Genomic DNA, 14,909 nt, shown 5'->3' with positions numbered 1-14,909 from the left:
TCGAGGGCCGTGCACGCGGCAGCAAGTTTCTGGGAACTTTGAGATAATCTTTCTACTTCAGGCTTTAGCGAGAGCACCAGTGACACATTATCTTCAACGCTCTTTACTTTTTCTGCGAGTTTTGTTAGTTTTTCTTCGAGATTCTTTTGCTCAAGACGAATGGAACGTAGTTCGTCAAATATTTCGGTCTGTTGCTGTTGTATCACAGGTATTGTCATGATAGTATCGAACATCTGCTTTTCCTGCTCAGCAGACAGAGGCCCAGGGTTTTGCTCTACGTCTCCCGCAAGCAAAAGCTTTCTTTGAAACAAACCTATGTATCCTGAACAGCTCGCGGACACGTCGTACAGAAGGCGTAAAAACATGCACACAGCAAAGTTGGGATCTGGCGTCGACTTCCTAAACGGTTTGCCATTAACAGAAAGGTAAGAGTAACAAACCTGAAGAAGAACAAGATGTAAGCGTCTAGCTGCCATGTCGGCGCCAGATCCCGGTGTGGCTGGGTACAACAGCTGCTTATGTAGGTCATGCTTGTGCGGAAGGTTCCAGGGTTGCCAGTCGATGAAGCGTTCGAGCGCCGGTAGCGCTGTGAGGTCCAACGGCGAAGCGTCACCCAAAAAAGCCAGGTCAGCAGAACAGACTTGCTCGGTAGAAGCGGCTCCGTTCATTGGCAGGCACGTCGACATCGCGGCAGCATCGAAAATCGCCATCATTTGCAGCACCTGAAGAAGAACAAGATGTAAGCGTCTGGCTGCCATATCGGCGCCAAATCCTTCTTGGATAAGGATACGGAAGTGGTGCTTATGCAACGGTCATTTCCTTTTTTTAATCAGTAGGCTTTAAAAATTAACCTGTTAAGCTGGGTCGATAATTTTTTTCGGGACAATTATGTCGCAGAACCTGGGCGTGCAGTTACGTTGATGGCGACAATGTTTACCCAGTTCAGCGCCCCCCGCCTATGATTCAATGGCTGCGCGTATGTTCCTTTTCGAGCCTTTGTATCTGAACGTGATACGTGGCAAGGGGCAGTCTCGAAGTTTTTTCAGAAACACCTACGCATGTTAAGCTTTGAGGACCTGTTCTTGATTAAGAATTCTGAAGAGCTCATTATATTTCTAAGTGACCAAGAAAGCACAGGTGAATCGTTGTTTCATTTTTTCATTTGACGTGTTCACCTTTTCTATTCCATACCACAAACGAACTGCTTTGTGCTCTTAAGGGTACCATAGATGACTGCGGCTCAGTGGCTTTTCAGAACGCATGTGGCGTGAGTGTGGAGGACTTTGTAGAAATGCTCCGTCTTTATCTTGCTTCGACCATAGTTGATATTGAGGGAAATAATTTCATTCAGAAGAAGAAGAAGAAGAAGAAGTTTATTCACATCACATTACATGATGCAGGAAGCCTGCAGAAAAAGCTGCCAGAAGCCAGCTTGACAGGGCCGCAGGCCCCCTTTCATTGGCAGTTTGCGGAATGTCGTAAAAAAAAAGTTTATACACAGCATATTTTATCACAACATGTAAAGAAAAAAAAAGTGAAAAATACAACATATTACAAGAAAAACGCTAAAACATATATACTGTTACCACATTTCAGTGTAACACGTGCTCACTTTTTTAATACATTGATGGGGAAATATTATAGACACAAAATCTCGTTTTACTTCGTTTTGAAAAGATCGCGCAGTGCTTTGAAAGTTATATTGTCGAGTTGGATATTTTTAGCTTGCAAACTGTTTAGTAATCGGGGTAACTTGTTTTGCAGCATTTGTAGACCGCATGTAGTTCTACTTGTGTTAACCTTCCATGGTTCAAAATGACGCGTCTGGTATGAATCTACATTCTTTTCTAGCTGAGCTATGTTCTTAGTAGTACAATTGTTACATTTAGTTTCTTGTTTGAACAACTTGCAAAGCCGGTAGTCATAGGATTTTGTTACTGGAATTACATTGTATTTTTTAAATAATTCATGTGTGTGGTAGTGCATTGGTACGTTTTCGACAGCTCTTAAAATCTTTTTTTGGAGAATGAGCACTCTGTCTATATTAGATTTAGTAGTCGATGCCCACACCAAGTGACAATTAAGTCCAGGGGAGAAAAGACCATTATAAATCAGCATCAGAATGTGGCGAGGGAATACATGGCGATTTCGCGAAACAATGCCTACTATTTGTGATAGTTTTTTTGTAATATAATCTATGTGGGCATCCCATGACATTGTGTTTTGAAAAATGACACCCAGAGTTTTAAAACTAGACACAATCTCTACAGGAGTTGACCGTAGTGTAATTGTGTTTTGTGTGTCTATGTTTTTGTTCCTAGTATGATACAAAACTGCTTTAGTTTTATCAGCATTAATCTTCAAGCTATTTTTTTGGGTCCATTCATCACGCTTAGCAAGCGCTATATTTGCTGCAGCTATTAGCTGATCACTTGATTCTCCTGTGAAAAACACGCTTGTATCATCCGCATAATTCACAAAAGTAGCGGATGGAGCGATACCGTAAACATCGTTCACGTACAAATTGAGAAAAAGGGGCCCAGGATGCTGCCTTGCGGCACACCCTGGGAAACATGAAGTGCATCTGATAAAGAATCACCAATGGCTACAATTTGGGTACGATGTTTAAGGTAGGATTCCATAAGAACACCGGTCTTTACGCGAATGCCATAATGTTCTAACTTCCTAATAAGTATTGCGTGGCTGATAGTGTCGAATGCTTTCGAGAAGTCAACGTAAAGGCCCAAGACTAGCTTACCTTTCTCCAAACCGCTTAAAATGTGTTCTTTCTGCGTCAAGAGGGCAAGTTCAGTGCTAAATCCTTTGCGGAAACCGAACTGGCTACTAGCTAGCAATTTGTGTTTTTCTTGAAATGCTGTAAATCGGTTTAAAATAGCTTTTTCAAAGACTTTTGAAAAGACCGGGAGAATTGATATGGGCCGATAATTTCCCATATCATTTTTGTCACCTTTCTTATATAGCACGCTTACTCGAGCGACCTGCATTTTGGGCGGAAATATGGCCTGCTGAAAGCATAAATTAAGTACATGCATTAAGCATGGAGCAAGAAAATGTGCAACGTGTTTGATTGGTTTTACCTGAATTCCAGCTACGTCTTTGGCACTGCTATTTCTTAAATTCAGAATTATGCTTGCAATTTCTGTTTCACTTACTGGAGTCAGAAACACCGAGTTATCATTACGCGGAAAGTTTGCTAGGTCATTGGAGCAAATGGCGGTGTTACCTTGAACAAAATGTTGGTTGAATGCGTTCGCGAGGGTATCTCCTGTTAACTCAGCATCATGTCTTTTTATCTTACACACTTTTTCAGTTCCTATCTTGTAATTTAGCATCGAGTTCAGTCTACGCCAAACTGCATCCATTTGTCCTGCTGCAGGCATAAATACATTGTCTAAATATTCACGTCTGGCTTTTTTTATATCTTTATCTAGATGATTACGGAAAGCTTTAAATTCTAGTAGTATTTTTTTTGTCTTTGCTTTTGACAAATTGGTGGTACAAGTTATTCTTTTTTCTAATCTTCGCGGAAAGTTCTGCGTTAACCCATAGTTTTCGGATTTTTCTACCGTTCTTCCTTGCTACTAAAGGAAAACTCTCCTCATAGATTGGTTTCAGTATTTTCATGAATGTGTCATAAGCAACGTTCGCATCTTCGCTACCAAAAACTTGATCCCACGAAGTGCGTGAAACTTTGCTATAAAACTTGGAAAGGTTGCAGTGTGTCATATGTTGAACGAAATATGCATGTCGTGCTTTATTTTTGCTGAACTGACTTTTGGCACACAAAAATATAGGCAAGTGATCACTGAGATCTGACGTAAGTACACCCGCTTTGATTCTACATGCGTCAATATTAGTAAGGAACACATCAATTAATCAGGATGAACTTTCTGTCACTCTCGTCGGTATATCAATAGTGTTCCTAATACTATGCGTGTTCAACAAAACAGAAAAGTTAGTTTGCAAAGAAGCATTCGTCATATTTATGTTAATATCACCACCAAATATAATACTATAACGATTAATATCTACAAAGGAGAACAGCGTTTCTAAGTAGTCAAAGAAAGGCGCCATCTTTCCATGTGGAGGACGGTAACAAACTACCAACAAATTGTTGTGAACAAGAACAGATACAATTTCATAATCATCTGTAACGATGGAAAAATTTTCAAGCAGTTCATATTTGTACATTTTGTTTATCAAAATGCAAATTCCGCCACCCCTTCCAGAGGAGCGATTTAAGTAACAAGATTTATACCCAGCAAGTTTATAAACGTCGGTGCTGTCCGTTGACCATGTCTCAGTTACCAATACACAATCTAGTGACTCATTTAGCTCATCAAGAAGTAAATCCAGACCTAATTTTTTATATTTGATTGATGTTATGTTCAGATGAAAGCATTTAAATGACTGCAAAAACGGTTTCCCTATGTGTTTCTGGAAGTCGTGCGGCAAAACGTAGGACGCCATATTCATGGGTCATCCGCCTTTAGGCAAGCTTCTCCAGGTCGCCAACGTTCGCTACCAATTCGGCATTCAGTCCATCAGCCTTTCGTACCAGAACTCGGCCATTGCTATGCCACACGTATTTGTATTTCTTAACTTTTTCCCAGTTCTTAGCCTCTAACAACAGTGCACGGGTTCTTTTCGTTAGGTTTTCTAGCACGAAGATATTTCCGTCTGCTTCTTGCAGTTTCTTTCTGTTTTGCCACCACGCGTCCCTGTCAGCTTGCCTTGCGAAACGACAAATTATGCCTGGGATCTTATCTTTTTTTGCTGGCAGACGGTGAACTGCCACTACATCATTCTCTGAGAGTGCAGGAAGTTTAATTTGGGCAGTCAGTGCATTTATCTTATCCAACAGGTTTTCTTTATCAGTTTCTTGGATGCCATGAAATTCTAGGTTGAGGCGGCGGCTCCTCCATTCAAGGTCATCAATGTCATCTTTCAGTTGAGTGACATCATCGTTCTGTGTTTCGACCTTTTCCACCCTCTTCCTTAGTTCTTTCACCTCGCGCTCGTTCCGCTCTGTGCGTGAAAGCAAATCATCGTACTGGTCGCTTAACAGCTGAAATGAGTCTTCGATACCGTCAATCGTTTCTTTAAGAGGCAGCAGCTGGTCAAGATTATCACTAATTGCCATCATCCAGATCCTCAGATCCGCGCTATCATCACTGGCGAGTTTTGCATCCTGCGTAGCCGGCGTGCGTGCTTTCGAGCGCCTACAAAATATGCAGCGCCAGGCTTTACGGTATTCATCTCCCTTTGTTTTGAGCGTAGCATCGGTAATTCCGGTGCATTTCCCAGTGTGGTATCTGTGACCACACTCACTGCAGTCAATAGTGCCATCTGACGAGGTGCAATCTACAGAACACACAGAGCACTGCATATGTGGGGGCATTGTCACAAAACGTCACACCTTGGCAGCAGCAGCAGCGATTGAAATGATACTTAAAACATTGATATGTGGACCTGACTTTCACTAACCTGCAAGATCACAATGAAGATGTGGCTTGAGATGCTGCTCGCTCGTCGGTGCCGCTGCTGCCAATGCGATCGGCCAGTCCAGTCTCGCTGTATTTGTAGCCTTCCGTCGATGTCAGCGCTGGGTGTTGGTCTTAGCGGCGTAGGAAGGCAGCTTCCAGGGTGATAGGCGTCGTTCTTGATCACCAGCGATGCGCATGTGCCCGAACAGTCAAGGCAGCTCTGTATCTGCAAGATCACAATGAAGATGTGGCTTGAGATGCTGCTCACTCGTCGGTGCCGCTGCTGCCAACCGCTCTGATCCATCAAATTATCGTCCCATCTCGCTAACATGCATTGCGTGCAAACTACTTGAACATATTATTTACTTCCAAGTAGCTAATCACCTCGATAGAAATTCTTTTTTCTTTCCAAACCAACACGGATTCCGTTCAGGCTACTCATGTGAAACTCAACTTTTCGAATTTGCGACTGACCTCCACCTAAACCTTGACTCCTTGTTTCAAACAGATATTATCTACCTCGATTTTTCGAAAGCTTTCGACCGAGTTCCTCACCAGCGCCTCTTGGCTAAACTTTCCTCCCTTTCACTGCACCCGCTGATATTATCATGGATTTGCAGTTTCCTAACTAATCGTTCGCAATACACCGTCATCAACAACCATCCTTCTACCGTCACTAAAGTCACCTCTGGAGTACCTCAGGGCTCAGTTCTTGGGCCGCTCCTGTTTCTTGTCTTTATCAATGACCTTCCTGTCGGCATTTCATCATCCATCCGTTTGTTCGCAGATGATTGCGTTCTTTACCGCCGTGTTAGCACTACGAACGACCAGTCATTGCTGCAGGACGACCTGAACTTGATACAAAGTTGGTGCTCGACCTGGCTCATGAAACTGAACGAAACTAAATGCAAGTTTATGCACGTGTCCCGTAAACGATCTAACCTGCAGTTTTCTTACACGCTAAACAGGACCGCGCTATCTGAAGTTGAATCCTACAGATACCTCGGCATAGAAATAACAAGTGATCTTAACTGGTCGAAGCACATAACGTCCCTTGCTGCTAGCGTTTCTAGATCACTAGGATTCATCAGACGATCGCTCACATTTTCTCCCCCTAAGGTTAGACTAATCGCATACGAAACTTTCATCCGCACTAAACTTGAATATGCATCGAGCATTTGGAATCCTCATCAAAAGTATTTAACACATATGTTAGAGGCCATTCAAAATCGAGCCGCTCGGTTTATAATATCAAATTATGATTCTCGGTCGAGTGTTACTAATATCAAATCCTCTGTTGGTTTACCTTCCTTGGCATCCCGTCGTAAGATAGCAAGACTCTGTCTATTTCATAAAATTTATTATAATTTTCCCCAACTGCGTGAGAGCCTAATTATGCCCTCTTTAAGATCATCGCGACGTTTGTATAATTGCCGTAGTATTCAACGCATTCATGGTTCAACCAATGCGTTCAATTCCTCGTTCTTGCCAGCTGCCATAGCCGAGTGGAATGTCCTTCCAGACAGTGTTGTGAATGAAGTTAATTCCCTAAAATTTAAACAGATGTTAATTGATTTATTCCCCAACTAATTCCTGTTGAAGGCCCTTTTTTCTTTTTTTTGTTTACTCACTTGCTTGTTTTCTTTTGAAGTGTTCACAGTTGTATCTACATGTGATAAGTTTATGTTCCAATTTTGTTCTTTGTGACATGATTACTGTTCGCCCCCCCCCCCCTTATGTAATGCCCCCTGGGGCCCTTAAAGGTAAATAAATGATGATGATGATGATCGGCCAGTCCAGTCGCGCTGTATTTGTAGCCTTCCGTCGATGTCAGCGCTGGGTGTTGGTCTTAGCGGCGTAGGAAGGCAGCTTCCAGGGTGATAGGCGTCGTTCTTGATCACCAGCGATGCGCATGTGCCCGAACAGTCAAGGCAGCTCTGTATCTGCAAGATCACAATGAAGATGTGGCTTGAGATGCTGCTCGCTCGTCGGTGCCGCTGCTGCCAATGCGATCGGCCAGTCCAGTCTCGCTGTATTTGTAGCCTTCCGTCGATGTCAGCGCTGGGTGTTGGTCTTAGCGGCGTAGGAAGGCAGCTTCCAGGGTGATAGGCGTCGTTCTTGATCACCAGCGATGCGCATGTGCCCGAACAGTAAAGGCAGCTCTGTATCTGCAAGATCACAATGAAGATGTGGCTTGAGATGCTGCTCGCTCCTCGGTGCCGCTGCTGCCAATGCGTGGTGTTTGCATCAGTTCTTGTATTGCCCCACTGTTAAGCGACATCTTTTTTATCATATTGTGAGAAGAGAATCGCTGCAAGCCTTGAGACAGCACACTCGGCCAAAATGTTTAGATCAGTAGACGATTATGACATTTTCTTGGAAGGGCTATCTCGAGAAGGGGTCATTACAGAACTGAACCGAATTCTTAAAATCTTCGATGAGTGTACCTTTGGGTTGAGCTTCACCTATGAGTTGCCGTCGCAAGGATGCTTGGAGTTTTTGGGCATCTGTATTGTTACTATTACTTGTGGAATCCAGGTCTGCTGGAAGTACCGGCCTCGCTCAAAAAACGGTATTCTAAACCACCAGTCAGCTCATTCAAAGCTAATAAAAAGGGGTATAGCAAAAAACTGCCTGCGCGCCGCTCTTGATGAGTCTTGCTCACATGAAATGCAGCATAGCGTGCAATTTCTCTCACAACGACTGGCTAGTGCTGATTTTCCTTGTGAGATGGTCACCTAGGTGACAGAAGCCCTTGCCAAAAAAGCTCGATGCCCACCGAAGCACTGCCTAAATGAAGAACCGCAAAGCCGGAGACCCATGGCTATGCCGTACTTCCACCACATTTCCCATCGCCTCAGAAAAGTGGCCATGAAATGTGAGGTCCCGGTTGTCTTCAGGGCGGCTAAAAAGCTTTAGGGCATGTGCAATATGGTGCAGGGAAACGGAAAAAGAGCGAGTGCCGCTCTAAGCACGTAGACAGGTTCGTTCCCTGCAAAACTAGTTTAGTTTAGTTTATGAGGGTTTAACGTCCCAAAGCGACTCAGGCTATGAGGGACGCCGTAGTGAAGGGCTCCGGCAATTTCGACCACCTGGGGTCCTTTAACGTGCACTGATATCGCACAGTACACGGGCCTATAGAATTTCGCCTCCATCGAAATTCGACCGCCGCATTCCCTGCAAAACTGGTGTGGTGCACCGAATACCCATCACATGTGGGAATTGTTACATAGGGCAAACTGGATGTCGCTTGAATGTTAGAATTAAGGAGCACCACGCAGCCGTTGAATCATTGGCGGGGGTGGTGAACTGACTAAACATTGTCGCCATTGCCGTAACTGCACGCCCAGGTTCAGCGACACAACTGTCCTGAAAAAAATTACCGACCCTGCTTAGCAGGGTAATTTTTGAAGCCTACCGCATAAAAAGGGGAAATGACCGTTGCATACGCACCACTTCTGTATCCTTATCCAAGAAGAAATTCAACTATCTAGATGCTAAGTTGTGCCACGCCCGCCCGCGTGCCAGTGTAACGTGACGGTGTCTGCTGTCTATGAGGTGTTGTTACGAATCGTGTGTAAATGTGGTTTTCCTTGTACTAAACCTCAGTGGAAGTTCCGCGTTTTGTACTGTGCTTTTGTTAGGATTGGATCCGGCGTAGCCCCTGTACTTACTGACATTTTTCTAACTTCTATTGACCGCGCCCTTGAGGCAAGTTTATCAGCGAAGGGAGTACTCAAAGTTTTAGGTATGCAGAGGATTTCCTGGTAGTTTTCAAAACAGAGGATGAGTTGACGTCACAGATGCTGTGAGCACTGCGTGAAATACTTTTAAAGAAATGGGAGGTGGACTGAGGTTCACGCATGAACTGCCTGTTTGGTGTTCCTTACAGTTTTTAGACATAAACATCACTGTGGCCGAAGGTCATGCATGTCGGCAAATGTGCACCGCTAGCACAGAAGGACCTACGTACATATGCTTCGGCTCAGTCGAAAACTGCGAAACGCGCCATTGCCAAGCTTTGCCTTGAATCGGCTCTCATGAAATCGTGCTGTCATACTATGCAAGGGAGCTATGACATGCAGGTTAACAGATTACTTTCGGCAGGATTTCCAGGCCAATTCATCACATCGGTTGCTGAAGCCCTCCTACAGAAGATGAAAGCCACCAAGTTGCAGCAGCCATGTGTCAGCAGAAAAACGGCTGTCAAACCGGAGGTAGTGCCTTATGTGCACAAGGTAGCCCACCACTTGAAAAAAGTGGCCAACAAACATGGCGTGCCGGTTGTTTTCTCGGCCCCACGCAAGTTGGCAAAGCTCTGCGCGCGCATCGCGAGCAGAGAGAAGAGTGGTTGCCGCATCAAACATGCCGAGAATTCACCAATTGCTCCATCTCGGTGGTTTATTAAATACCGCTGTCATGCGGGAACGCTTACATGGGCTAAACAGGGCGGTGCATCAATGAAAGGGCAGGTGAGCACGCGCGCTCACTAAAACACGTAAGTGGTTCACATCTTTCTCAGTACTGCGCTGATGAGTTCCCTCGAGAGGCAAAAAATTTGTCACAGGTTAGATGCAAGTACTGCAAAATTTTCCACCATGGTTTCATAAGATAAAGAGGTCACGTAGTGGAGGGCTCCGGCATAATTACCACAACCTGGGGATCTTTGACGTGCACTGACATGGCACAGCACACAGGCGCCTTAGCGTTTCGCCTCCATCGAAACCCAGCAAAACGCTAAGGCGCCCGTGTGCTGAGCGATGTCAGTGCACGTAAAAGATTCCCAGGTGGTCGAAACTAAGCCCAGCCCTCCACTACGGCACCTCTTTCTTCCTTTATTCTTTCAGCCCCTCCTATTATTCCTTCTCTTACGGCGCGGTGCAGGTGTCTGCCGATATGTGAGACAGGTACTGCGCCATTTGCAATCCCCAAAAACCAACTTTCAAAGATTTTAGGTAAAAGCAAAGATACAAGGGCAATTGAACTATTGGAAGCATTTCATATGAGAAAAACAGGTGTGTTTTGTATCAGCGATACGTCTGTGAACCTCTTTAATTCGGAAATGGCATATCTTGAACGGTTCTGATGATAGTATTGTGTGTGAACTGGCATATGCGCATATCCTGGCTTTTCCTTATATTTGCCGCGCTGTCAGCGAATAAAGTTAGTTGAAGTTAGTGCTAGTCCTGTATGGCCCTTTCTTGCGTTCACCTTTGTTGCGCAATAGTTCTTTTGTTACAACATGCACCATCTAGCCCCAACAAAATGTTATTCTAAATCAGAACATCTACTCGTATACGACCTGTTTTCTATGTTATGATGAAGTTTGTTTCCATACTGGAATGTACTGCCAATAAATTGCTTTATTAACCAAGGTGCCGCAGTGTGCATAACTTGAAAGATCGAACCCTCCGCGTTTCTTGAACCTGGATATCTCTGCGGCGCCGCGACCGAGGGGCGTTGTCTTGGGCTCGGTGGTAGGCTTGATTGGTCGTCTTAAAATGTGGCACTCCAGATTGACTCTGCGTAGCAGGAAGGTCTCCTCGTGTGGCAGCCACTTGTGAATCTCTGCCGGGAATAAATGAAGATGAGCGAGGCACTCGGTCACGCAGTTCCGGCTTATGAGGCAAGGCAGTGTGCTTCGCACGTGTCGTGCAGCAGGCGGAACTTGCGTTGTGAAATACGACGCTAAAAAAAGGCGTTTAGGGAACCTCCCTATCCAGGTCGGTTCTGCAGTAGTGTTGAAATCTGGGTCAGTTGGTACATGTTCAGGAGTAAAACCAGTCAAAAGACAACACAGCGAAGAGACGAGGCACTGTTTTCTTCTATACAGCACAGTTGCTAGTCCAGTCGTCGTGTGTGTGCCTCGTCTCTTCGCTGTGTTCCGTCTTTTGACTGGTTTTACTCCTGAACAGGTCGGTTCCTGGGCCATGTAACTGCCCGACGAGTAACAGACCACGAGCAGCAGACGCAACACCGTTTATCACGGGCTAACATAACAACACTAAAATGTACGGAACAAATGCAGGCGCGCCGTGGTTTAAGCATGGTACAGCGCTCTCACTAGCCAGCGCCTCCTCTATTTTTACAATGCCAGCCGAATCGCCCGCTTCGCAATGGGACCCGCCGGTACGCCTCACTTCAGTTAGTTGCCGCGCTGCGGCGCTACCCAGATGGTTGGACTGCTTGCGTCATGCTTACGTATAGGCGCGCGCTGTTGGCATTCTGGTTATCCCTCTGCCCCTCTCCTACCCCATGAGTCTGTGAGATTCTCGCTTCGTACCCCTTCTTGTGTAGCTCTCGTTTCATCTGCGGCGCGGCGCTTCTTCCAGCGCCAGTGGCTGGAGCTTTGCTCGCTGTTCGCAGAGGCAGGCTGAGGCGTTCGCCCCGCTGATCACTTGACGATTGCGGCTGGCATATTTGAGGCGCTGTTTGGAGTGTTTGCGCCACTTAATAATGCGAAAGCAACTATAGGCTCATGACTACAGGGCCGATTTGGACCAAATTTATGTCCAACCTAATGTCACTACAGCCAACACAAGACCTCCAAATTTGACCTCCCTACCCCCGAAATATGAATTCAACAGATTTGGACTAAAATCGATTTTCAACCTAATTTCACAACGACGAACACGATAGTGACCTCCAAATTTGGCCTAGGCCATTCCAAAATTTGCCCCCACCTCTAAATATGACCTAGAAGCAGACATTCACCCAGCTGATTACGTTACATTCAAGTAAAGATATTAGAAAATTCATAAACAATTGCGCGCTCTTTAATCAACATCTCCACCACACATCAGCGACACAAGCAGCAACACCGCGCAAAAGGTTTTCGCCTCACCGCACTTTCGGTCAACAAAGTGCCCCCCCCCCCCCCGAATATTTGCTGTTCCTTGCAGACGAATAAAGCGTTGCAAGCTGTTACTTTACTTCGTTTCGTGGCCGCATTGTTAAAGAAAATTGTGTTGTGCGGGTAAATGATGTGGTCCGCGAAGCTGACAAACTGTTGTCATCGTAGCAGCAGTAAAATGGCACCATTTAATTATGTGCCTTACGTCTGCTGCTTTCAGTTTTGCGTGAAGTCTGGGAGTTTTTAAGCTTATCTTAGTGGAGCTGAAGAATTTACGGCATAGAATGTATAAAAGAAGGTGGTGTTTACGTACGTTTATTTACATATATTTACTACTATATACAGTAATAACACATACAAGACTTTGCATGTGTCTGATGCAAATAAATTACAACTCTTTGCATCTACAGCCATTTACACTTACAGAATTCCTGTCTATTAACTTTCATTTACAGTCAAACGAAATATAGGGCAACTACTTTCGTACACGGGAGCAGAACGAAGCACCTCGTACGCGAGCGAATCGCAATAGCGAACGAAACCAAACTCACCTAACGCCCGGACGGAGCCGCAGCTATCTCTCTGTACTGGGCTAGCTCCATCATCTAGCTCTTATATATGGCTGGCCGGACTCAGCAATAAAAGTGATGCCACCTTTAGCAACATCCATGCACCCTCAACATCACATTTAGTCACAGTTTGAGCACTTTGCGTGAGAGTGGCTTTTTCGCGTATAATTTGGCAACAGACTTCTGGTCCGTAATATCAAGGGCATGGTTGCTAAGGAGGGGCCTAATAAACTTCGTGCACAAAAGCTCTAAAAACATTCTTCTGTGAGCAAGGCCTTCGTTGTCACACACCAGCACAGGAGCCTTCATCAAAACTTTAACGGCGTGTTCGACGCTCATTCTGAGTGGCTTGGTAATGGCCTTTCTGTGTTGCAGCACAACGTCCACAAAGGCCTTAAGCGCCATCAACACAGAAACAATTTCCTTTGTAGGGTATTTCAGCCCTCCACGATCTTAGTATTTGATGAGGCAGTCGATCGGCGAGTCTCCGACTGGCTTTTGTACAAGTTGAATGCAGCGTTCGCAGCTCCAGTTTTCTGTTATATCTCGAACGATGTATGCGTCAATCATCGAGATGCTGGCTAACTCTGGATCCGGAAGGCGATGACTTAGAGATATTCACAGTTGCAATAGTTTTTCCTCGGCGGCAGTGGGGAAAAAAGCTTTTGTCGAACAACTGTTGGGGGTCACTTTAGCAGAAATGGCAGTGACACTGCAGAATGATGTAGAGCAGTTCACATTGCTTGACATCGAGGAAGACACGATGCCTGTTTTTAGCATCTTTTCCAGTCCTGATATTACACTGGCCACATCCATAGTGTCGTTGCAACCAGCGGACCTTCGCAAAAATCCGAATAATGCCTCAATTTGATCGCTGGAAAACTTTCGAGTGAGCACAAATTTGAAGCCCTTGTCCTTCAATAAAAAACGTATGCACTCCACATTCGATTTGGTGGTGAGCAAGAGTGCGTGGTGTGTCTCATTGCTGAGGTAGCTCTCTTGGCGGCTTTCTTCTTTCAGCCTCGACAGGTAAGAAATGAACTCGTGCTCGAGCCATTCTAGTCTCGGGTCCTCGGCGTCGGTGAACGGTCGGCTGTCCGGGTCGTTCTTGTGAATGTGTTGCGTTGTATTGCTAACATCCATGAGGACGAACCACCGGCGCATTACAAGCATGAATTCGACCGTTGGGCCCACTAACACGAACTCCGCATCGCATATGTGTCCGGCCTGACTTTTCATGTATTCCAGGGCTGCTGTAATCGGAGGGGAAAAAATCTGTACAGCAGTCTATACGCTCATGTTCTCGATGTTGGACGGATACAAGTGGCGACGCGTGAGGAACCTCACCGGCTTCACTGTTGAGCCTCGCTGCATTTTGTAGAGCTTCTTCAGCGGTGTCGCTGTAATCTGTTTGTTGCCCCCCATATCCTTTGCCAGGAACTGCGACCTTACATTCTTTATGATGTGGCTCTGGTCGAATGCAAGGAAAATGCGCCTGGACTCGTCCAAAGGGTGTGGAGCAATGGCCGTGGCAGCTTCTTTGCAGAGGATGCCCATTGCAGCGACATTGCTTTATGGTTGTGTGTCACCAAGCGCACGATCTCAAAACCAATTTCTTCAGTTTTCTTGGTGACGTACGTCATGGTCTCAGAAAGCTGGACTCCGGTGCTAACTTTCGTGAAGAAATAGGCGACAGGAATCTTAAAGCGTGCGCTAAGACCACAGAGCAAGAAACATAGCAAACTGTTGGCAAGTTCATCATTTTCGGTGCCCACCAAGTGCTGTAATTCTGGGCTCATGTCGACTTCTCCCAAAAAAGCGTCACGCTGCTTATGATACAGCAGCCGTTCCTTGATTCGCATTTCATCAACTATTAAGCTGCATGCTCTTGCTTGAGGAGCAGTTAGGGTCAGCAATTCTGCCTCCAGCCTGCAGCTTACGACAGTACTGAAACCGACTTGTCCGGCTGTGAATCCAAGG

General features: G+C 45.4%; 1 protein-coding gene across 1 annotated transcript; it reads right to left on the bottom strand.

Annotated features, from left to right (window-relative positions):
* Window positions 1–4,510: 4,510 nt before the first annotated feature.
* On the bottom strand, window positions 4,511–14,486 carry LOC144123485 (uncharacterized). The gene is made up of 3 exons (XM_077656303.1): window positions 14,277–14,486; window positions 5,509–5,733; window positions 4,511–5,404 (listed from the first exon to the last, which is right to left on the bottom strand). The coding sequence occupies exons 1-3, from the start codon at window positions 14,484–14,486 to the stop codon at window positions 4,511–4,513; spliced, it is 1,329 nt and encodes a 442-aa protein (XP_077512429.1).
* Window positions 14,487–14,909: the final 423 nt, after the last annotated feature.

Source organism: Amblyomma americanum, chromosome 3 (assembly GCF_052857255.1).
Source record: "Amblyomma americanum isolate KBUSLIRL-KWMA chromosome 3, ASM5285725v1, whole genome shotgun sequence".
Taxonomy (NCBI): Eukaryota; Metazoa; Arthropoda; class Arachnida; order Ixodida; family Ixodidae; genus Amblyomma; species Amblyomma americanum.
Note: the sequence above shows the minus strand (reverse complement) of the source record. Positions and strands in the feature narration are given on the sequence as shown.